We start from the raw sequence: 26,205 nt of genomic DNA on the forward strand, positions 1-26,205 counted from the left end.
AGTTATAGTTGTTTAACCTATTACCTAGTGATAATTGTTTCTAATTCTCGGAGATTAAGTTAATTATGATATTCATTCTTGATTAAAGATTTATTTGTTTTTTTGACGTGTGAATTGTTATTTTGATAAGTAACAGTTGGTCAACTTACATTTTAATTTGGACTTCAGTATACATTTGAGAAGAAACAGTTATGGCCTGTTTGTTGTGCCTTCTCATAGAGTGTAATAATTGTACATGACTTAATAAATACATGAATAAATAAAGAAATAATTGAATAAATAAATAAAAATTCGACTGAGTCATTGTCAATATTGTGAAACCGTACCATGATTGAATAAAACACGAATATTTTGTCAGTCAACTTGAAAATGTGACCGGTGTGATCACGAAACCTAGGTCGTGTACTAAATAAAACAGTGTAGAATCTGAAAACATATTTGTGTTTTTATTGAATAAATAAAGAAATTATTGAATAAATAAATAAAAACTCGGCTAAGTCATTGTCAATATTGTAGAACCGTACCATGATTGAATAAGAACACGAATCTGTTGTCAGTCAACTTGAAAATGTGGACCGGTGTGGTCACGAAACCTAGGTCGTGTACTAAATAAAACAGTGTAGAATCTGACAACATATATGTGTATTTATTGAATAAATAAATGAATGAATGAGTGAATAGATAAATAAATACATGGATGAATAAATAAATAAAATTGAACAAATAAATAGATTAACCTCCTACTCCTCTACATAATCATCCTCCTCCACCACCTTGTATACTCCTCCCTCTCTTCTAAATTCTTTTCCTCCACCACATTCTCCTCCTTCTCCTCCTTCTCCTCCTTCTCCTCCTTCTCCTCCTTCTCCTCCTTCTCCTCCTTCTCCTCCTTCTCCTCCTTCTCCTCCTTCTCCTCTTCTCCTCCTCTCCTCCTCTCCTCCTTCTCCTCCTTCCCTCCTTCTCCTCCTCTCCTCCTCTCCTCCTTCTCCTCCTTCTCCTCCTTCTCCTCCTTCTCCTCTTCTCCTCCTTCTCCTCCTTCTCCTCCTTCTCCTCCTTCTCCTCCTTCTCCTCCTTCTCCTCCTTCTCCTCCTTCTCCTCTTCTCCTCCTCTCCTCCTCTCCTCCTTCTCCTCCTTCTCCTCCTTCTCCTCCTTCTCCTCCTTTTCCTCCTTCTCCTCCTTCTCCTCTTTCTCCTCCTTCTCCTCCTTCTCCTTCTTCTCCTCCTTCTCCTCCTTCTCCTCCTTCTCCTCCTTCTCCTCCTCACCACTCATTTTTACAACCCTCACCCCACAATCCCTTCCTCACAAAACCCCCCTGACAAAACTGGGAACTTGGCCCGATATTCGGCGCAGTTCTATGGCGATTTATTTTTTGGCGTTTGCCAGCGCTGACAAACTTTTTCTGCATTATTCATTCCTGATGCTCGATGAAAACGTATAAACGAGATGCAGACATAAATACAGACGAGAGAAAAAATCCTCAGCTAAAAAGAGCGGCTATCGCTGGAGCTTGCATATCTTTAGCTGTCTCTGTCTATCTGTCCTGAAGCCAGAAACGGGGTCAATATTATACTATACAGTAGGATTCACTCTATATAATGTCAGCATTATTTATAGAAACATCAATGCTCCCCCATTCAGCTTATGCTGATAGTTCCGAGTGAATTTCATTGTAGATGCCTTGAGGAGAAGACGAGATTTAAGCAGTTGATAACCGTCCAAGTATGCCTTCTTACTTCACCATCTTTGTATTTTGTTTTATTCTATGATATAGAACAAGAAATAAAGAAGAAGATGTTATAGGATAACCAGAGAGAGGGAGAGAGGGAGAGAGAGTAAGCAATATAGGGATAAAGTGACAAATTAACATAGTGACTGTTCGTCATATAGCTTCTCTCTCTTACTATGGTTTCTCTTCGTTCTACAGCGTCTTTCTCTCTTTCTCAACCCCTTTACTCTAATATCCTCGACCACTCTCCAATCATGTTCCACTATTTTGTTCTGCCTTTATCTAACTATGTATTTATTTCTCTCTCTGTCTCTTCCATTCTGATAACTTTGTCTCTCTCTGGTCATCCTTCATTATCATGTTATCTTGTTAAGGATAATCTTTCTCTCACTATATCAATTTGTCTTTTTTTCTCTCCATCGCTATATATTGCTTCGTCTCTCTCCAGTTATCCTCCACTATCTTGTTTTGCCTATCTCTAACTATATATTAATTTGTGTACTTGTTTCTTTATCTCTATATTTATTACTCTAGCTTTTTCTAGATATCCCCAACTATCTTGCTTTTCCTTTCTCTCACCATATTATACTGATTTGTTTATTCGTCTCTTCATACTACTTTCTCTTTTACCAGTTATACTTCATTATCTTGTTTTGCCTTTCTCTTACTATATATTAATTTGCCCATTTGTCTCTTTCATTCTAAGTGCTTCGTCTCTCTCTTCAGTCATCCTTTACTGTATAGTTTGGCCTTTCTCTAACCATATAAATCATCTCCTAATCCGTATATTGATTTGCTCTCTCCATTTATCCTTTACAATCAATCTTGTTTCACCTCTCTCTAATAATAATAATTTGTTAAATATTGGTTTCTCACTCACTCTCTCTCTCTCTCTCTGCAGTCATGCTTCACTATTATATTTCGCCTTTCTCTTTCTATATATATCACCAATTTGTATATTTGTCTCTTTCTCTTGAATTGCTTTGTCTATATTTTCAGTGATTCTTCATTATCTTTTTTTGCCCTTCTCTTAATATAAGTTCATTCATTCTGCACACATTGTACACAACCATGATTCAGTTGATTATGTGAACATATTTTTAGAAGCTTTAGTAGAAACTTCATCGATTGCCTATTTGTCTCTTTATACCTATATTGCTTATTCTCTCCCCAGTCATATTCCACTATTATGTTTCGCCTTTCTCTTACTATTATATATATATATATATAATATATATATATAATATATATATATATTATATATATATAGACTGAAGCAGGGGGTGATGAAGAGGGTGCCTAGAGAGAAAGAGCGATAGATGAAGAGACAAAGTCAATCAGAGAAAGAAGCAAATATACAAATTGGTGATTTATATATATATATATCAAGTCAATTAAGAGAAAGGCGGATAAATATTTATATATATATAAATCACCAATTTGTATATTTGCTTCTTTCTCTTGATTGACTTTGTCTCTTCATCTATCGCTCTTTCTCTCTAGGCACCCTCTTCATCACCCCTGCTTCAGTCTACATTGGACAAAGCTAATCCAGTTAGATGGATACTGGCAAAATGCTACTATTAGCATTAAATGCAATAAATCTCACAGGTCTCCTGCATCTCAGACATAAACTAAGTCCAAAACGAATAATAAGTAGATATTCTATATGGGAGTATATATGCTATATTTAGTGTTTGGACAAGGGGACTGGTATAGTTCAACTCAGCATTGCAGGGATTTGCATGAAATAAATCCAGATTCAAGTAATTCACAGAGATGCCTGCCAGTTTTCGGGGATTTATTAGCTAGTGGTGACATTTGGAAGAGGGAATTCATTCAGAAGTAGGAAATTCTCAATTCGAAGTCGAGTTAACAGTCCACTCAAGGTGGATTATTTCAAAAACAAAGGTTCATTAACCTAGTGAAGTGAGGTCTAAGATTCAAGACGACGGTTTTGCGTTTCTTTTTATGTTTATATGTTTTTATGTTGCGCATTCACGGCGAAACTCGGTAATAGATTTTCATGAAATTTAACAGGTATGTTGTTCCTTTTTGAATTGCGCGTCGACGTTTATACAAGGTTTTTTTTGGAAATTTTGCATTTCAAGGATAATATAAAAGGAAAAGGAGCCTCCTTCATACGCCAATATTAGAGTAAAAATCAGACTATAGAATTATTCATCATAAATCAGCTGTCAAGTGGATCATAAATTGCATGCAATGACGCAAGCAATTCAACATCTCAATGTAACTTGGTAAAAATTCAGCTGCTGTGTCGACTATTAATTGCATGCCTCATTGAATGCAATTTTCATGCACTATTGAAAGAACTATTGATCGCATGCAATTGATAACTTGAAGTAGTATAGTATTCTCTCCCGACTTTTCTCTGCTTTCAACTCGGTTAACTTTTGATGATAGTAGCATATCTGCTTACATCAAAGTATTCTGTGGTTTGAACCTATCAAAAATGGACACTTTTGTTCACTTTAGGCTAATATTACCATAGAGAAACAATAGCGTAAGTAGATATCCCATGCTATAGGGAATTTATGTCGCAACTTTTACTGTTATCTCAAGCCGATTACTGTCGATTATTGTCAATTTTTAATGTTTTGTTGGGGTGATAGTGTATGAACGGCACAATATGAGAGACTACCAGCGTCACACACCTGCATGGGAAAGAACTACGTGAACTATCGGCTTGGGATAACAGTAAAAGTTGCGACATAAACGCCCTATACTTATGCTATTGTTTCTCTATGATATTACGATTGTCGGTACAACAGCCCAAACAGCCATTAGTAGTTTATACACCAATATCTCGCGACATGACAGGACAGGACAGAATTTATTCTTGTATTAGAGGAGACTGTCGTTTATATCAATCATTTATTTCTTTCCAAAACATACATGAAAATGTACATGAAAAAGTCAAAAACTAAAAACTAACTTAAAGCTAAAGAGAAATTAGTGACTGTATAAAATTCATTTTTTCACAGTAAACTCGTCTATACTGTAGCATGCTAAATCCATCAATATGCTCTCAGCAATTCCTAGAATTTTGATCAACCTGGGAGACAACCAATAAATTTTATTCCCATGTACGTTGGACTTTGTTTATATTTTTCCTTATTGTGTTTCTTTATTGTAAAATTAATTTTATTTCTGTGTTGTAATTATGTATATCTACTTGCCGTGGAATCTAGATTCGTTATTTTTTATATATAATATTGTCCTATAAATGTACAGGCTGTACACCGTCATGAACTTTAACTTACTGAAGAATGGCTTGCATGATCGCTCTCTATCAAATTTAGAATTATTCTTATTGCTTCTTTTTGTAATAGGAGTATTTTATTTAAGTTTGAGATGCTTGTTCCTCAATATATTTCAACTCCATATGGAATGTGGGAGTGGATCATTGCAAAGTACACTGCTTTTAACGATTCTAAGTTCGAAATTTTTGCTAGTCGTCTCAGCGCGAAAATGCCTGAGCTTAATTTTTTACATATTTTTTGAATGTGAACGGACCAACTAAGTGTGTTTTCAAGATATAGACCTAAAAATTTGATTTCTTCCTTATTATTTACGGAATTGAGTTGTTTTACCTCTGAATATCTGCGGGATGTCTACTGTTCACATAACTACTAGTTGTAAATATGACCAACTTTTTTAACAATATTATCAGTCATTATAAATATCAAAATCTATCATGCTCTTTGACTGTTAATTACTGGATTTTCAATCACCTAGATCCATATTCTTCAAGGTAGTCAATTTCAACAATAGAACTCCATTGGTGAATATACCTACTGAGAATATCCATTAGTAACTGAAAATATGAGAAATAGGGACACTTTACTCATACGGGCTACTCTTTAACAAATTAATAAGAACAATATAAGAATCTTGTGGTAACTTTTTTTCCAAAAAACTTTGAAATAGTTCAACAACTAGTTTCAAGTTTTCAAGTTTTCTAAATTTTAACTTGAAAATTACCTAAGTTAGGGATTAATTGTATTTTTTGTATTCTATGTATTGTATATTCTATTGTATTCTATGTATTTTTTCCTTCATTTGTCTCTTTCATTCAAATAACTTTGTCTCTCTCTGGTCATCCTTCATTATCTTGTTATCTTGTTAAGGATAATCTTTCTCTCACTGTTTCAATTTGTCTATTTTTCTCTATATATTGTCTATATATTGCTTTGTCTCTCTCCAATTATCCTCCACTATCTTGTTTTGCCAATCTCTAACTATATATTAATTTGTGTATTTGTTTCTTTATCCCCATATTTATTACTCTAGCTTTTTCTAGTTATCCTCAACAACTATCTTGCTTTGCCTTTCTCTCACCATATTATACTGATTTGTCTATTCGTCTCTTCATACTACTTTCTCTTTTCCCAGTTATACTTCATTATCTTGTTTTGCCTTTCTTTTACTATATATTGATTTGCCTATTTGTCTCTTTCATTCCAAGTGCTTCGTCTCTCTCTTCAGTCATCCTTTACTATATAGTTTGGCCTTTCTCTAGCCATATAAATTTGTTAATCATCTCTTCATCCGTATATTGATTTTCTCTCTCCATTTATTCTTCATTATCATCTTTTTCCTTTCTCTTACAATATTCAATTGTTAATTATTGGTATTTCTTACTCAAATTGCTTTGTTTCTCTCTTCAGTGATCATTCAGTATCTTTTTTTGCCCTTCTCTTAACATAAGTTCATTCATTCTGCACACATTGTACACAACCATAATTCAGTTGATTATGTGAAAATATTTTTAGAAACTTTATTAGAAACTTTATCGATTTACATATTTGTCTCTTTATACCTATATCGCTTATCCTCTCTCCAGTCATATTTCACTATTATGTTTGCCTTTCTCTAGTTGTTGAAACTAGAGAAAGTTGAAACTAGAGAAACTATTGAAACTAAAGTTTCTCTAATTGTTGAACTATTTTAAAGTTTTTAAAAAAATAAAGGGTACTACACGATTTCTATATTGTTTTTATTAATTTGAGAAATAGGGAGTATTTGATTCACCAATGTGAATCAAATACTGCCAGTATGAAGTGGAGCTCACTATACCCAACTCACCGAAGTTAGTGTATCAAATATCCCTCCACAGAGTTACTCTCTACGTCGTGTTGACTACAGCATGCACAAACCTGAGTCCCTGTAAACAGATAAACTACGGAACACGGGAAACAAGCAGTGCGTAAGTGGGTTTCGACACACAAAACTTGATCATCAAATCTCGGCTGAATTGCTCCAATGAGTTTGTAGCATTCTGCACAACTCTCAAAGTGAATTGTATTATCTTCTGTCTGTTGTAGTTCGTATTCCTGTTCACAGTAATTCTGAATAGGCTATCTGTTCACAGTGATTCTGTAGTGTATTGACTTTTGTAGTTGCTTATACATTCCTTGCCCTAATACCATAGGCGAGGAAAGTATTGCTTCCCGAAAAAAATTAAGGTACCTCAATTTCTGAATTTCCATACGTTTCAAGGTCCCCTGAGTCCAAAAAAGACTTAGTGCCGGTTGCACAACAGCCGGTTAAATTTTTAATCGTGATTAATTCCACGACAGCCAATGAGAGAAGCCGTCTTATCAAGAAGGCCTTCTCTGATTGGTTCTCGTGAAATTAATCACGGTAAAAATTTAACCGGCTGTTGTGCAACCGGGCCTAAAAATTTTGGAACCCGAGGTCCTCACAATATAAGGATCCGACACGAACAGTTTTGAACAAATTCAATTCAAGATGACGAGTGGAATGGCGAAAATGTTGTCAATAACTTGGTTTTTCGCAATTCTCTCGAAAACAGCTCGAACGATTTCGATTAAATTCATACCTAAAATAGTCATTGATAAGCTCTATCAACTGCCATAAGTCCCACATCTGTAAATATTTCAGGAGCTCCGCCACATATATGCAAAGTTTGATTTTAGATTCCCAATTATCAGGCTTCAGATACAATTCAAACAAAAAATTCCGAGTGGAAAAGATTGAGCATGAGTATCTCTACAATTAATGTTCAGTAACATTTTCACCTAAAATTGAAAATAAGCTCGAAAATCGAGGGAACTTGATTATTCAATTGCAAACTGTTGGCAACTGTTGATTCTATTAATTAGATCATTCACTATGAAGAGATAGCATATCTCGTGGGTTTCTAGCGCTTTTGTCCTGTCACCAGCTGGCTCAGATCTTTGAATAGTGGACTTAAGATGCGCGTGGACACTAGCGTCAGGTGATCAATTTTCATAACGACAAGGAAAGTTTTGTGAGTGCGCCACACCAGATTTTTTTTCTTGGCAGTTATTTTTAAACAGTTATTTATATTAGTTAACTTAAGGTTGTGATAATTCTGTGTAATTTATTAGATAGTTATCAGTTTATACCGGGCAATCAAAAAGTCTCTCCGCAGTACCTGCGGTCTGTTCTAGCTGAAGATTGTGTTCTGTTTAGAAACCCGTTCTACAAGTTACTCCCACTTTTTTCCCCCTCTACTGTAATGAATGTACACGTAGGTTTAATAGATTATCACCTTGCTATTGTTATATATACTTGTGTTATGGAGTGTTTTTTTAGTATATAGTTCACTGCGGAGGGACTTCTTGATCACTCTGTAGTTGTTTCTAGTTTACTTCCGTGTGTTATAGTGCTGTTAGTAATAAATCAAATCAGTATAAGTCGCCTCAAGTGTTATATCAGTATAGAAACCCGCAACAGTATATCTGTTCACAGTGATTAAGTATATATATATTCAGAGTTAGTTCGTATTCTATTTTCACAGTGAGTTCGTATTGACTGTTCACAATAAATGATCAGTCCTACATGTTCATTTTTGGTCCTATAGGGCTCTACACTCTACAGTCAATTAGTCCATTTTGGTCCTTCAAGTTTCATTGAATCATAATCACAGATACAAGCTTGTTATCTTCAAGATAACCCAAAGTTTTGTATCAGGATTCAGTACTATGAGTACTTGCTACTGAATCAAATGCTACTTGGGACTGTTTGCACATTGAAATCTCTGAAACTGAAATCTGAATTCAATCAGATGCTGGTTTAGTTTCAAAGTGAATCAGATACAGTAATAGCAAATTAAATTCAATATTGATCCTATCCAGTTTGAACTCGCACTGTGCAAACGACCATTAAAGTTCTAAGTAGATACCTAATCTACACAATTCCATCAAAGTTCTAGGTGAATGTATGACTGGAAGCTTGTTGGATATATTACAATAAATTCTAGGGCAAGTGCTGGGTTTATAATAATGTTATGTTGGTGATTTGATGGACCCTTGCAACGGAACAGCCAAGTTGATATGGTAATGTTGCAAATACATAGTGTTCGCAAAAGAACTTCCTAGTTTTAGGTATAAATTTAATGTGTAAATTAATGGAAAGATTCATCAACATGTACATACAATGGAAGAAAAAAGGGAAAGTTTTGTTCAAAATTAGTACACTTCAACGTGGGATCCATTTGTTGCCCTGCACAAGCCGAGACGATATTCAAGCTCTCGCCATGTATTCACCAACATATCAGGTGTAACGGTCCCAACCGCCGTGGCGATTCTTTCCCGTAAATGGTTTATGTCTTGGATTTTTCCACTGTACACAACATTTTTTATGTGTCCCCAAAAGGAAAAGTCCAGAGGAGTTCAGTCCGGGCTTCGTGGTGGCCAAGCAATTGGGCGAGCTCTCCCTATCCACCTTCCCGGAAAGCTGAAGGAACTGTTTGCTCCCTGGCGCCGTCTTAAGGTCAAGCAGGTCTGCCAACTGCAGAGGGGCGAAACTTGGACAGTTGCTAAATCAAACACCACAAACTAGAATAGTGTATATCACTTTTTACAGATCCTATGACACTTCAAAAATAGGGAGTTCTTTTTCAAACACTCTGTTTATCAAGAATGATCACTTGATTACATCACATTAAAAAAACGAATGTGGCAAACTCACACTTTTTTCCATAACGGAACGGCAGAATCAATTTACGCACAAATTTAAGTTTATCAGGCTTTGTGTGACAAACTATTTTTCCCATAAAGAAACGACAGAGTTCATTCACGCGCAGATTTAAGCTCAGGCTAAACTCACCTTGAGTGGGACTCTCTATACGTAAACTGAGAGTTCAGGAGGCGTTCGACATTGTCATTGTTCCTCAAAGGTGCGTACAGACTCTTGCACCACGAACACGAACATTTCTCTTCTCATCATCTGATTGAATCTGTATTATTGTAAAGGAACAGTAGGATAAGTGGATCTCTCTAAAGCCAACTTTTTCCGACCAATTCCAAGCAGTTGTTGCAAAAAAATAATTGAGACCAAATCCTACCAATCACTTGCTATAATCCGAGAGATAATTATTATTGAATGAAAAAGACTAAGAAACTGTTAAAATTGAAGTAATTGTATTTTTCATTCCATATGAATAATTACCACAATATCAACTTCTCAACTACACAAAAAAGATAATTATTACTTTTAAAACGGCTCTTTCTCAAAGACAGAGAGGCCCGGTGCTCTTTCCCCCACTACCTTACAGCATTCTCTTTACTATTTCGTCAGTATCCAATATTGCGCGCAGCATGCTTACTCCTCTCCACTCACCTCTCTGTCCATGCTACAAACTGAGGAAGAATAAATAAGTTTCCCCTCTTCATGTGAAGAGTAATGTCTCTATAATCCAAGAGATCATAGAGAGAGATTATTGATTAAGAGAGTGAAAAGTAATGTCCCTATAATCCAAGATATTATAGAGAGAGATTATTTATCAAGAGAGTTAAAAATAATGTCTTTATAATCCAAGAGATTATAGAGAGAGATTATTGATTAAGAGAGTTGAAAGTAATGTCTCTATAATCTCTTGGATTATAGAGACATTATTTTTAACTCTCTTGATGAATAATCTCTCTCTATAATCTCATGTATTATAGGAACATTTCATTGGATTATAGAGAGAGATTATATATTAAGAGAGACAGAATAATTCATTTAATCAGTGTATACGACCTGTTCACAGTGAGTCCATTGTGGGTGCGTCTCCTGGGAGAGAATAAGCCGGTGTCAGCTGGACAGCGCCAGGAGGTGAGGTGTGAATCGGTGGGAGCGAGGCCTGTGCCTCATCTAGTCTGGTGGAAGGGAAGTCAGCTGCTCCCAAACTCCACGCAAGAGGTTAGTCAACATGGTATAAGGCGTGTATGTCGCAACGTTTACTGTTATCTCAAGCCGATTACTGTTGATTATTGTCGAATTTTACTGTTTTGTTGGGGTGAGAGTGTATAAACGGCACAATATGAGAGACTACCAGTGTCACACAGCTTCACGGGAAAGAATTACATGAACTATCAGCTTGAGATAACAGTAAAAGTTGCGACATGAAAGCCCTATACCATGGGATATCTACTTATGCTATTGTTTCTCTATGGTATTAGTGAAGATAATTTTTTAAAAGTTGATCCTTTTTTTGTGAATTAAGATAGATCATTTGAATTTGATTTGATATGAACATAATACTAAGTGTGCCAGAGAAACTTACCTATTTGAAAAAACTCCCACGCGGTGAATCGATCGTGTAGAGTGGCAGGAGGGGTCGCACCTGGAGATGGAATATCTCAAATTTATCCTCCCTCAAGTAAGAAGCCATCATGCTCTGGTCTAGAGAGCAGCGGGCCTTCGCAGTAGAGAGCTTCTTTTGTAATGGTCGATCACTTGTTGTTGCAAAGCAACGTGTCTTCCGCCGTGGATTTGAAATTCCTCCTCCCAGACTCGTTCCTGGCCGTGATTCGATTCTGTTGTGGATTAGCTCATATCGGTAGTATGGAAGTGTGGCTAGTCCTAGAAATGGACTTCAATGAACCATCAGAACTCCAGAAAATATCGGAAGAGTCAATTGTGTGTTCTCCCCAGCGTTCGGCTCGCGATTACGCAGCTGCTATGGCAATTTCTGACTCCACTGTTCGTCGAATTTTCCATGAAGACCTTCAATTTCATGTCTATAAATTGGCTGTTGTTCAAGAATTGACTGAACGTGAGTTTGTTGCCCGTCAAAATGCATGTGATATGCTGACAACCTGCCTGAAGACGCGGTCATTTTTTTCAGTGACAAAGCTCATGCGATTTATTTCATGGAGTTATTTTAAATCCCTGGTTTATGTCGATCGACCATGGATCATAGCACACCTCAAGAACAAAATTCGCTACGCCATTAACAACATGCCGATTGACATAAAATACAATATTCCAATTTATCAGCACTTCTTCCCTCATTACACGGTTCATCCATTTATTCAACCAAATTAATCCTCTATAAAGTTCATAATTCATTTGTTATCCCTCTCAATAAATCTCAAAACGATATGGAAGCGCTTTATAAATAGATTTCAAACATCCCAAAATGCATCACACAAGTGAAATCCATTATGCAACGCAATTGCAACCGCATATCAACGTGGCAACACACGCCCGTTATCGACATCTATCAGATGAAGTGTTGATTGTAATCTGACGATGGTAGTCAACAGTTATATGGTTAACAGTTAACGGCAGTTGAAAGTCGGACACAAACAGCTCATAACCTCCGTTAACTCTGAAATTCAATCGCCCAACTGAAATCTTCCTATTGATCTAACGACAGTAGATTTTCAGTTATATGATTAACAGTAGTTAAGAGTTAAAAGCAGTTGAGAGTCTGACACAGACAGCTCATAACCGTCGTCAACTTTGAAACTCAATCCCTCAAGTAAAAGATTTCTATTGATCCAACGACAGTAGTTAACAGTTATATGATCGATATTAGTTAACAGTTAATGGCAGTCGAAAGTCATTGATTCAAGGACAGTAGTTAACAGTAGTATGTGATTAACAGTAGTTAAGAGTTAACGGCAGTTGAAAGTCTGACACAGACATAACTACCGTCAACTTTGAAACTCAATCCCTCAAGTAATAGCTTCCTTTTGATCTAACGACAGTAGTTAACAGTTATATGACTAACAGCAGTTAACAGTTAACGGCAATTGATAGTCTAACACTAACAGCTCATAACCTCCGTCAACTCTGAAATTCAATCGCCCAAGTGAAATCTTCCTATTGATGTAACGAAAGTAGTTAACAGTTTAGAAAAGAATAGAAGAATTCCATTGTTCTCAATACACAATTACATCGAATAATAAACACTTTACATTTTATCCAATGAAGTAACATGCAGAATTATTCATTCTATGGTTGACAAAAATTCATTAGGCATGGCCGAAGCCGTCAGCCAGAGTTGGTAGATAAAGATAATAGTTTTCCTTAACTAATCAAGGTAAACAGTTTGATAAATTTCAGGCATTGATTCCGGTACTCTATACAAGAATAGTTATAAGCCTTCCTCAACATAGATGAACTATTATTGAACAATAATTAAAAAACAGAGTTTATTCTCATTTACAAAGGTAAAGAATACAAACTATTTCACTGTTCAAAAATTGAATTCATTAATGAGGAAATTTCTATATGTTCCCGCTGATCTTAAATACCCCTCCAACCACACCCAGTCCTCCCCGTTAAGATATCTCCGCACTACTTCGTCTCCTAGTACTTAGTGCTGTAACCAATTTTTCCTTTGCTCTCCCAATACCTTACAGCGACCTAGTTAACAGTTTATTGTAGTTGAATGACTGATACAAACAGCTCATAACCGCCGTCAACTCTTAAATTCAATTGCCCAATTGGAAGCTTTCTATTGATTCAACGACAGTAGTTACCAGTTATATCGTTAACAGTATTCAACAGTTATAAGGTTAAAAGTTACCTGAGTAACAGTAGTTAACAGTCAACGGCAGTTGAAAGTCTGACACAAACAGCCGTCAACTATGAAATTCAATCGAAGTGGATATTCCTCCTATTGATTCGCCAGGGCAAACATTGTCGGCCGACAATATTAGTTTACACGTGCAAAACTACCACAATCACTATTAAATGCTTCACACATTCTGGTTCACGTTATTTGCTGCCGCAAAGAACAAAGTTTGTATCGGAGCAACTAATCAAACATCAGAGCTGATCAATTCTGCTGCCGACGTAGAGTTAAACTATGGTGGGATTCAGTTCAAACTGTCAACATTGGGTAAATGGGCGACAGCGATGATATTTTCATATGATGCTGACAGTTGCTGAAGTGTACCTCTCTATAGTGCAAATTCGTGGTAGGTATTCACCCACATCAATCGGATATTTTGATTGGTGTTCAATTACTACTTTCCCTCTCACTCTCTTTATCACCCTCTCACTCACTCTCTCCTACCCTCTCTTCCTCTCTCTATAACACTCTTTATCTCACTCACACTCTCTCTCTCTAACTCTCTCTCTCTCTCAGCGTCACACTTCGTCTCGCGAAACTTCGCTCATCATAAACTAATCAAAACAATTACGTTATTAAACTAGTGGCAAAGTCAGCACAGAACAACCAATTCCATGAATTTGCTCCAGTCATCCAAGATATTGAATATATGAATAATGATTCATTATTGAAGCTAGCCCACTTGAGGACGCTATTATTTGGGAAGCTTCATGTAGATTTTGTGTGTATTTATGCGAGTGTATTTATACTTTATAATAGATCAGAAGTATAATAGTTAGACCATTTCAGTTATGAGCGTGTTAATCAATATTACATTTTCATGTTCCTGTTTCAATATCATTTCATGTTCCGCTATCCTATACCACGGAATAAACAAACCACAGAATTATCATGGCTAGATTCTCAAGATTTTCGATAGAGCGCGCTTGTGTTCAGTCCAATTCATGCGCTGTTACCCTGTTGCCAAGTCACAAGTGGAATGTTATTAATCTTCCAAGTCGATTCTGTCCACTGATGTTTAATAGTAGTGCTTTTCTACTCTGTGCCTATACTATTAAACGAGCAACTTCTGTTTATATGTTTAGATATTTACATGTTTATATGTTTAGATGTTCATATGTTTGTATCGCACCGGATCTCAAAAACGGCTCTAACGATTCTCATGAAATTCAGAAAATAGTGGCTTTATAATATAAAGATTCGATTGCACTAGGTCTCATCCCTGGAAAAACTCGCTGAAGGACATTAAAAGTATAATTATTATTCATTCTTGGAAAAACAGCTGATAATAATTATTTTGTTGTCTGTTGGTGATAGAAGTTAGTGAGCGAGTTCATGTGTGTGGGACTGTGTCAAAACTATGACTCAGCTGTTGAACTTTTGTAGTCATTCAGTCATGTACTTAGTCCCGGTTGCAAAAAAGCCGGGCTATTTTCAATCCTGATCAATTCCAGTAGATCCATCTTTTTGAAATGGTCTTCTCTGATTTGGTTCACGTGAAGTTGATAAGAATTGAAATTTAACCAGCTTTTGTGCAACTGGCCTTTGTGGGGGAAATTTTTGCATTCCTCTGGGAATTGATCTCAATTTACTGTGATGTTATTATAAATGAATGTTATTATAATTTCTTCTTTCGTAATAAAATGTTTTATGCTTTTATACTCCAGAGCGAAGGTCGGTCCCCGATATTTGGATCTATGGGAATGATGTGAATTGATCATTATTTTTATAACATCTCCATGGAATCCATGAGTTTGATGGAGTTTGATGGCCCATGTGCTAAAACCACGTTTTGAGAAAAACGCTGTCAAAGATGAACCTATTCACGTTCAAACGCTTGACACTGTCTTCTTAAAATCGTTGTCGCATCGGTCAAAAAATACATATAGGTATGAAAATTGGTAGACATATAGAGAAAATGGCGGTGATGCTGTTGGTGCCTTTTTCCCATCAAACTCCTAGATTGACTGTTAAATCAGTTTTCATCTTTCATTGTTCTTGAGTTTTGATCTCTCATTGGTTGAATTGGAACTAAACTTAAATCGATAGTTGTCACGACAACGGAATTGCTGCTCTCCTATTGGTTGGCTTGTGATTGGTTTACATCTCCACTACTCAACTCCCATTGGCTGTCGCATAGGCGACAAAATTGCTACTCTCTCATTGGTAAGCATGTGATTGGTTGAATTCTCTCTTACTCAACTCCCATTGGCTATCGTCATTACAAAATTTAATTGTCGCTGCTACAATTCAACTAATTAATTTATTCAACTACAATTATTCAGCTTTACTACAATTTATGACAGTGTTGTCATCATGACAACGGAGTCATTAATTTCTCAGTTAAGTTCTCTCTCACTCAGTTTCTTTTGCTCTTCCAATGACTTAACAGAATCACAAGAGGATCATTCAATGGTCAAACCACATCTTTATACTGTAACAATGGGGAAATCAATGTAACTTTGAATGAGAATCCAGATTAGCATTTGAGCAATATCTTATTCATCTCCTTCTTCTTCTTCTTCTTCTTGTTGTTGTTGTTGTTCTTCTTCTTCTTCTTCTTCTTCTTCTTCTTCTTCTTCTTCTTCTCTTCTTCTTCTTCTTCTTCTTCTTCTTCTCTTCTTCTTCTTCTTCTCTTCTTCTTCTTCTTCTTCTTCTTCTTCTTCTTCTTCTCTTCTTCTTCTTCTTCTTTCTTCTCTTCTTCTTCTTCTTCTCTCTTCTTCTTCTTCTCTTCTTCTTCTTCTTCTTCTTCTTCTTCTTCTTCTTCTTCTTCTTCTTCTTCTTCTTTTCTCTTCTTCTTCTTCTTCTTCTTCTTCTTCTCTTCTTCTTCTCTCTTCTTCTTCTTCTTCTTCTTCTTCTTCTTCTTCTTCTTCTTTCTCACCTTTTTCTTGAATCTGCATCTCTCTTCTTTTTCCTCTCGTTTTCCTTTCTTCTTTCAGTCCTCAACCTTTCTATCATCTCTCCTGCTTTTTTTCTCTTATCTCATCGATAACTCACTCACTCACACGCAGAACTAAAAATCTATCGAACCAAAAACGTTCAAATTTGGTAGGTATGTTCAGTTGGCCCTTTAGAGGCGCTCTAAGAACGGGTTTGGAAAAATTTCCAAAGATACGTCCAAAATCTGCGTTTTTCCAGCGTTTTCTCAGCTTTATCGAGAACAAATGGAAGGAAATGTTCAAATTTAGTACCACAAAAGCTCAGCTAGGGTGTAATAATGTTGTTTCAGAAGGAATTTGCAATAACGTCAAAGATATTCCCAAAATTAGCGTTTTTCCTGCGTTTTTTTTGCTTTTTCTCAGATTTATTGAGAACAAATGAACAGAACGATCCAGTCGGGGGTCCAGGCTAGATGGATATGGAAGCGAAGCGAGCCTGACGGCTAGTCTAATATATAATCCCTAATCCCATATATCTAAACTCTAATCTCATATAATATAATCTCTAATCTAATCTTCCATTGCAGACAAGCACTGACGGCAACCGGACAGTAAGCACCCTACGCTACACGCCTAGTATGGACGACTCCGACTCCCTCCTCAAGTGTCGGGCCGTCGACTCCTCCACCCCTCCTCACGAGGACACCTGGTCACTCAATGTGCGCCGTAGGTACTTCTTATTCATTACTCTCTTTCTTCTCCTTCTTCTCACATCACCATGATTCATAAACTATATCAGTCGAAATCTAATTCAAAGTCTCTGCTTTTATATACAGAGTATCACACGGAAGGGTTCACAGCCAAAAACAATAGATTCTACAAGAAATTTGAAACGAAAAGTTCCCAGAGGAATTTTTTTATATAGAATTCAGTTCTCGAGATCTATCAATTTTTCAAATCTATCCAGTGTTTAGAATAGAATAGAAAAACGTTTATTGAATAAATAAGCTACCTTATGCGAACCTCAAAGAGGCTGCTTGACAAGGTACCATATACAAAACATGTAAATTCAAATATAAATATGAATATATAGCAGTGAACTTTATTTTTACTTGACAGTTGAATTTTCTTATCACTTTATTATACTTTTGAGTTTACACTCTCGGTTTATTTCATGAAAGCGGAATTATTCATTTTTATGAATTATTCATAAAATTATTAGTTATTCATCCACTCACTCACTTGTAATTATGTTGATAAATTTAAAATCAACAAGAACTACTTGATGATTTCAATGGAACTCAATCGCCTTGGTATCTCTCACGCAGTGTGAAATGAAAAATCCAAAAGGCAGTTGTTCACAGTAGAGTGTCAATGGTTGGATTTTTTCTCAATACTACAGACTAGATGTAGTCTTGCCAATGACAGACTATAGCCTGGTTTTGATTAGTAGAGTTGGTGGTTGTGTTCCCTGGGCATAAAATAACTATCTGTGATCTCTCCCAATGAAAACGTTCATGGTAGAGTAGAGTTACTCGACCAAGTAGGTAGAGTAGAGTTATCTCGGTAAAGTTAGTATGCCAGTTACTCGACTACTAACTCTACTAGTGAAAACCAAGCTCAAGAATCAATTGATGAATAATTACTGTACCTGGATGAATTCAGAAGCCTAAAATCCTGAAGTTATTTTAAATTCATTATAATGAGAGTAGTGATATGAGGTGATCATGAACGGATTAACTAGTAGTTCTGTGAACAGTAGACCTCACGCAGTATTCTCATCTACAAGTACCTGATTGAAACTATAGGCCTTATGGAAATACAGTAATAGACTGGCTTCTCCACACATCTGTGTAATCACTTGTCAGCTGATTTATGATGAATAATTCTATAGTCTGACTTTTACTCTAATATTGGCGTATGGAGGAGGCTTCTTTTTCCTTTATATTATCCTTGAAATGCAAAATTTCCAAAAACGTTGTTTATACGTCGAAGCGCAATTTAAAAAGGAACATACCTGTCAAGTTTCATGAAAATCTATTACCGCGTTTCGCCGTAAATGCGCAACATTTAAACATTTAAACATTCTCAAACATTTGAACATTAAGAGAAATGCCAAACCGTCGACTCGAATCTTAGACCTCACTGTCAACAAGGATGTAGGCCTACCTGAAAATTACGAAAATAACACTTATTCAAGAAATGAAGTTATGTCAAGTCAAAGTTTGAACACATTCACTTGTCGATATCGTTGTGTTTCATAAGGGATTTGAACGAACAGCTAACGCCTCCACCGTTCAAACCGAGTATCTGAATGGTGCCTTGGTTGCAATAAAAAATACTCTCTTCATAAGTGATGAAACAATAAGAATGATAATATGAAAATCATATTTCCACACCAACATAAAGTCCCACAAGCCCTCTCCTTCATCTTTGAACACATTCTACCAAAGCACCCCTTTGTCTGATTAATGTGGCGTCGTTGATACTATTATAACAGCTGGGTTTTCGGACGCGAGAGACTCAATTTGGCAATCCTCTCAACGCTACAACGTTGCAGTAGCTAACGTAACGTAACGTGGCTAACGTTAATAACGTCGGAAGCTGTTGCTGCGTCTGTGATGATGGCAAAAGAGCATTATTTGAAGAGTCGCCGCAGAGAGAAGCGTTGTTATCCGCTTTTATTCTGTCTACGAGCTACTGTGAGGTTCCCTTCAAACTGTCAGGGTTCATTGTGAGTAGTTCCAATGTGCTCCTTATTCAACCAATACTGAAATTATAAAGTATACCTCACTATTCACACAGATTGAGTCAAAAGTGACAGAAGTTTTTGGAGATAAACTTAATGCTCCTCATTCAAGTAATTGAATGACATTGGAGAGTGGAACAATAGAAAAAATCTGGTGTGGTACACTCACACAACTTTCCTTGCTCATATTTGAAACTACGATCAGACTTCTGTATTTATGTGTATATATAATTGTTTTCAAAGTACTTTTTCTTTGTGTGAATAATTGTGAAATTCGATGATTTTTCAGTCGTCATTTTTTTAAAGTCGTCAGAACAGCTGTTCTACAGATGAAATATCTCGACTATGTGTTCTTTTTATGAACTGTGCTACCTACCTACCTCATGCACGAGAAGGAGGTTACTAAGTCCATTTCCCAAGGATGGGGTGGACCCCCCATTGTTTTCTCAGAAAGGAGACTCATGCCAGTTGATAGAGCTGATAAAACTATACAGGGTATGAATTTGAAAAAAATCGGTCAAGTTATTTTTGAGAAAATCGTAAAAAACATGGTATTTTTAGTAATTATCCGCCGTTTTTCTCAAGAATATTACGGAGCTCCAACAATTTTCCCAGGGAAAAAACTCATGTCATTTGATAAGGCTTATGAATAGCAATCCATGGTTTAAATTTGAAGAGAATCGTTAAAGCCGTTTTCGAGAAAACCGTGAAAAACATGGTTTTTTAGTCATTATCCGCCATTTTTCTCAAGAATATTACGGAGCTCATGGAATTTCCCCAGAAATAAGACTCATGCTAGTTGATAGTGCTTATGAATATCTATCCATGGTATGAATTTGAAGAAAATCGTTAGAGCCGTTTTTGAGAAAACGGTGAAAAACATGGATTTTTAGTCATTATCCGCCATTTTTCTCAAGAATATTACGGAGCTCCTGAAATTTTCCCAGGAATGAGACTCATGCCAGTTGATAGGGCTTATAAATAGCTATCTATGGTATGAATTTGAAGGAAATCGTTAAAGCCGTTTTTGAGAAAACCGTGAAAAACATGGATTTTTAGTCATTATCCGCCATTTTTCTCAAGAATATTATGGAGCTCCTGAAATTTTCTCAGAAATGAGACTCGAGTCAGTTGATAGGGCTTATTAATAACTATTCATGATATAAATTTGAATAGAATCGTTGGAGCCGTTTCCGAGAAAAACGTGAAAAACATGGTTTTTGAGTAATTATCCGCCATTTTTTCCGCCATCTTGAATTGGATTTCATTGAATTTCTTGTTGTCGGATCCTCATGGTATAAGGACCTTAAGTTTGAAATTTCAAGTCAATCGGTTAATTAGGAATGGAGTTATCGTGTTCACAGACATACACACATACACACACACACACATACACACATACACACACACACACACACATTCACACACACACACATATACACACACACACACACACACACACACACACACACACACACACACACACACTTATGTTCACACTTATATCGGATCCTCATGGTATAAGGACCTTAAGTTTGAAATTTCAAGTCAATCGGTTAATTAGGAATGGAGTTATCGTGTTCACAGACATACACACATACACACACACACATATACACACACACACACACACACACACACACACACACACACACACACACACACATACACACACACAGACCAACACCCAAAAATCATTTTTTTGGACTCAGGGGACCTTGAAACGTATAGAAAACATGAAATTAGGGTACCTTAATTTTTTTTGGAAAGCAATACTTTCCTTACCTATGGTAATAGGGCAAGGAAAGTAAAAAGATTATAGCATAATAGTATAAGATTATATCTCAAGGGAGTTATGTTCCAAATTTCAATGTTAACTCAAGCCGATAGTCCTAGTAGTTGTTTTTGGTGAAGCTATGTGATGCTGGTAGTCTCTCATACTATGCCGTTCTTACACTCTCAAAACAGTGAGTAGTCTATGGTGATCGGCTTGAAATTTGGAACATAAACATCCTACTCAGATTGAATGAGAAAGACTAAGAAATTTTCAAAAAAAACACAGATTTATTGATACTTAGAAAGACCGGTTTCGGTTATTATACCATTGTCAATCTCTGAGAAACGATTTATTGATACTTAGAAAGACCGGTTTCGGTTATTATACCATTGTCAATCTCTGAGAAACGATTTATTGATACTTAGAAAGACCGGTTTCGGTAATTACACCATTGTCAATCTCTGAGAAATTGTTTCTGTGAAACGATTTATTGATACTTAGAAAGACCGATTTCGGTTATTAAACCATTGTAAATCTCTGAGAAACTGTTTTTGTGAAACGATTTATTGATACTTAGAAAGACCGGTTTCGGTTATTACACCATCGTAAATCTCTGAGAAACGATTTGTTGATACTAAGAAAGACCGGTTTCGGTTATTACACCATTGTCAATCTCCGAGAAACGATTTATTGATACTTAGAAAGACCGGTTTCAGTTATTACACCATTGTCAATCTCTGAGAAACTGTTTCTGTGAAACTATTTATTGATATTTAGAAAGACCGGTTTCGGTTACTGAGTTACTGGTACCGGTTACTGAGAAACAGTTTCTGAGATATTGACCGAAACCGGTCTTTCTAAGTATCAATGAATCGTTTCTCAGAGATTGACAATGGTGTAATAACCGAAACCGGTATTTCTAAGTATCAATAAATCGTTTCTCAGAGATTGACAATGGTGTAATAACTGAAACCGGTCTTTCTAAGTAACAATAAATCTGTGGTTTTTCGACAATTTATCAGTCTTTTTCATTCAATAATATGAATAATTACCACAATATCAACTTCTCAACTACACAAAAAGTGACCTACTCAGAGACAACAATAAATGAGATATCATGGGATATCTACGTAAGTTATGCTATTTTTTCTTTGGAATTTGGAACATAAACGACCTATACCAAAGAGCATCTATTTATTCTATCTTTTATTCAAAATTTGGAACATAAACGACCTATACCATGGGATATTTATTCATTCATACGCAGATACAATCCAGGTAAAAACAACAGTCATTCACCCAAAACTGCTTCGAACCTTAATTTGGAATACACAGTCTAAAAGTTATGTTAATTACGTACCTTGAATGATAATTTAATTGTTACACAATTTTGACTCCAAAAATGTGTATCCACTACAATTTTGAATTTATCAAATTGATCAATTCCCAAATACGAATCCAAACAAAAATCTTTCTTCTCAATTGCAAACAATATTAAAAAATCACTTAAATCCACAATATTATATCTTCTCAAACTCTATTCTCACACTGCGCCGTTTCCACACTCTCACCGAGCCATAACAGTGACATAATCTCTTGTAGATGAGCACAATGGTTCTGCATTGAACCAACCCTGACAGACTAATGTGGATCGTCGGGTCTTCTTTGCCGCGTCGCCATTAAAGGGTAGATGTTGTGTAAAATACAGCCAGGTGTCACAGGCAGGCTGGCTAGTGAGTCTAGCCTTGCCACCGGCTTGACAAAAGACTAACAAGCATGAAATCCTCGTGGTGTCGTCGCGGAAATTCGTCGCAGAGAGCTATGAAAGCCTAGCTTGCCAGAGAAGTCAGGATAGAATCAGTATTGTCCAGTATCGGAATCTTTACCTTGGTTGCAGCATGATGCTCAACATGTTGGTGGGATAATGATCTTGACCTTGTAGCTGACAAGGATTCGGGACAACATTACTACAGTGAGGTCCACGTTATAATGGCAGAGTTTGATTGGCAATGGTTTTGCTATCCTTGTCTAACATTCAATAAAGCGGATAGCGCTATCTCTTTCTCGCTTTGCTCTGTTGTCAGATCTTCTCTTAACAATGTAGAATTAATAATTATTTATATATAGCAAGTTTTTGCAACTTCAGTTATGTCGCTTCTCGCACCCCAATCGCCATCTTTCCTTATTCATCCAGACTCCTTCAAAGAGACCTCTCCTCTCCATTTGAATGTAGGCATTGCATACCCATTTCTTTCGCGGTCTTCCACGCCTATTTCTGTTCGCTGGTACCCAATTCCATACTTTCAATGGAAGTCTTCCTTCATTCATTCTGCGCAGGTTTTGATAATTAATCAACAATAATTATTTTATCTTAATTATGATAATTAATCATGAAATTATTAGGAAAAATATAATTTCTTGATTAATAAAATATAATTGACTATTTCAAACGGGAATGAACAGTTACATCAATGAACCTGTATCAGCTACCGTCTATTAATAGAAGGCATTGGCAAGACAGAGGACCTTGTCTATCATTCAACAAAGCGGATAGCACTATCTCTTTTTCGCTTTGCTCTGTTGCCTCATCTTCTCTTAACAATGTAGAATTAATAATTGATTAACAAAATATTTCATCTTAATTATGAAAATTCATTATGAAGTTATTGAAAATTACAATTTCTTTCTAATAATTGATTATTTTGAACAAGAATGAACAGTTAATTTTTCATCAATAAACCTGTATCAGATACCGTCTGTAGAAGGCATTTAAAGGACAGAGGATCGGCAACGTTAGTCTCCTATCTTTCTCCACTGTCATTACAACGTGGACCTTAATATATAAGTATTTTCCGGTATTGGAATCAACACCTTTCTTGCAGTATGACGTTCAACATATTGAAAGGTTAATGATCTTGACCTTGTGGCTAGGGAGATGGCTGGAGATATAACTAAAAAGTGTATAGGAATCGCCACTTGCAACAAGATGCATAACATGTTGAAGGGATAATGAATGATCTGGACCTTGTGGCTGTAGAAATGACTAAAATGTGAATCAGAATCACCACTTTAGGTGCAACAAGATGCAAAACATTTTGTAGGGATAATAATCTTGACCTTGTGGCTGGAAGTATCCAGAAATGTTTTTACGTTTCCACGCTTTTCCGTGGGAGCTCCATGGATGTCACATTGTATACATTTGAATACAATGGATATACAAATACCACCTACCCTTGCATGAAATCCTAGTTTGATGATTGATAATGATGTTCACACATTGTAAAGTATAATATAGATTGACAAGATAATAGAGATTCAAAAGATAATAGAATTGATAGAGTTTGATTATGAAGATGATAAGTAAATAGAAGTTAAGTTTTAACTCTGTCGGATTTACTTTTTAAAAATAAATCTTTATTGACTTACACAACTTCAAATAATTCAATATACATTTGAATAAACAAGTTGAAAATTGTGGAGTACATTTTGCTACCATGGTCTGAGCGGGACTGAGGAAAATGCTTCTCGACTCGTGGGAATAGAGAGCTGAGACGTCTACTTGGAGTTCCCGGAATACTGCCTATAAGTTGTTGACTATTGCAGGTTCTCAGGATATAACTTAGATAAATGAATGTTTATTTACAAGAGAAACTAAAACTACTACATCAATATTATACAGAAAATATTAGATAAATTACAATAACTTACAATAGTTGTCACAATAAAAATTTCTCATAATGTGTCCTCTACATGTTCAGTGTGGAAATTGACCTACTCCACTATGGCGTAGGCGTACCATGTTCTAGAGTAGGTTTTGTTTGTTTTTTTTGTGCGAATTATTATTATAGTTAGTGTTTAGTAAGTCATTAGGTGGTTAGTATTTAATATGGATTCTAAAGTGTAATATAGATTCAAAGATCACCATAAAATCAATAGACTATACATATTGTGTATTATATTTGTATTCGTATAAAAATTAAAATTTGTTTGAAAAATGCATTAATTTATTGCAGATCCACCAGTCGTGAGTCTAGAGATGGGAGATGGTGATCCACGCTTTGTAAAAGAGGGATCAGATGTTAGCCTTGAGTGTATAGTTAGAGCCAATCCATGGATCTACCGAGTCACCTGGAAACATAATGTAAGTTTATTTTTGTCATAGTCATTCAATCTCAGCTGTTTTGCATGCATGAAATCAAACCCGGTAAACATCTGTTTGCAGGAAAAATAGACATATGGTTATCATTACAGCATAGGCCTACTGTACTATGATGAAACCATATGTTTTCTTTAAGCTGGGTTTTCGTTTGTGCGTAAATATCGTTGTCGACCACGACAGGGTGAGGATCTCAGATTGAGTAGATTTAAATTTGTCCAAGTAACTTAAGGCTGTGCAAAGGCTAAAAATAAACTTTCCACTTGTGATATTTTTCATAGTTTTTCGATTTGTATATTATCAAGCTATCAAAATAATAAAGTTTTCTCGGGAAAACATTTTTTTTTCGATCATTACTTTTTGAGATATGAGCGCCTAAAGTTCGAATTTTTGGGGCAAAACATTTTAAATTCGGTAAGAGATAAATCCATGAGATTCAGTGGATAAATAAATTCTTCATGTTATTGATGATTAAATGGAACAAAAATTTCCTGGAAAAATCAATTTCTGATAAAGTTATTCAATTTACCAAAAATAACCAAAAGTAACTTTTTTGAATTATTTTTGGTCATTTTTATTACATTTATTACATTCCTTAATCACAACATGAAATCAATGATTGGGAGAGAATCAACAGGATAAACCCAAAACTGTTCCTCTTCCTAATTTTGATTTTAGTAAATTGAATAACTTTCTGGAAAATAAATATTTTCAAAACATTTTTGTTTTATTAAATTAACAATACCATGAAGAATTCATCCTCCGAATCTTATGGATTTATCTCTTACCGAATTTGAATTGTTCTGTCTCAAAAATTTGAACTTTAGGCGCTCATATGTCAATAGGTAATGATTTGAGAAAAATGTTTTCCTAAGAGATCTTTTTCATTTTGATAGCTTGATGATATACAAATCGAAAAACTTCGAAAAATATCACCAATAGAAAGTTTATTTTTAGCCTTTGCACAGCCTTTAACCTAGCTCCGCAGTGCAGGCTGGTTGCTTGGCTGAATCGGACTAGACGCTGAGACAGCAAATAATAGCAGCGTTGGT

The 26,205-nt window shown here is 35.8% G+C and overlaps 1 protein-coding gene across 1 annotated transcript in view; it reads left to right on the forward strand.

Moving 5' to 3' along the window:
* LOC120350798 (hemicentin-2-like) overlaps positions 1 to 26,205 on the forward strand; it is a 228,886-nt gene that overhangs the window by 145,146 nt on the left and 57,535 nt on the right. Inside the window, exons 8-10 of the mRNA XM_039425661.1 lie at positions 10,777 to 10,924; positions 17,059 to 17,197; positions 25,011 to 25,138. Of these exons, the coding sequence (XP_039281595.1) occupies positions 10,777 to 10,924; positions 17,059 to 17,197; positions 25,011 to 25,138 (415 nt within the window). The remainder of the gene's footprint in view (positions 1 to 10,776; positions 10,925 to 17,058; positions 17,198 to 25,010; positions 25,139 to 26,205) is intronic.

This window comes from Nilaparvata lugens, chromosome 4 (genome assembly GCF_014356525.2).
Source record: "Nilaparvata lugens isolate BPH chromosome 4, ASM1435652v1, whole genome shotgun sequence".
In the NCBI taxonomy this organism is placed as follows: domain Eukaryota; kingdom Metazoa; phylum Arthropoda; class Insecta; order Hemiptera; family Delphacidae; genus Nilaparvata; species Nilaparvata lugens.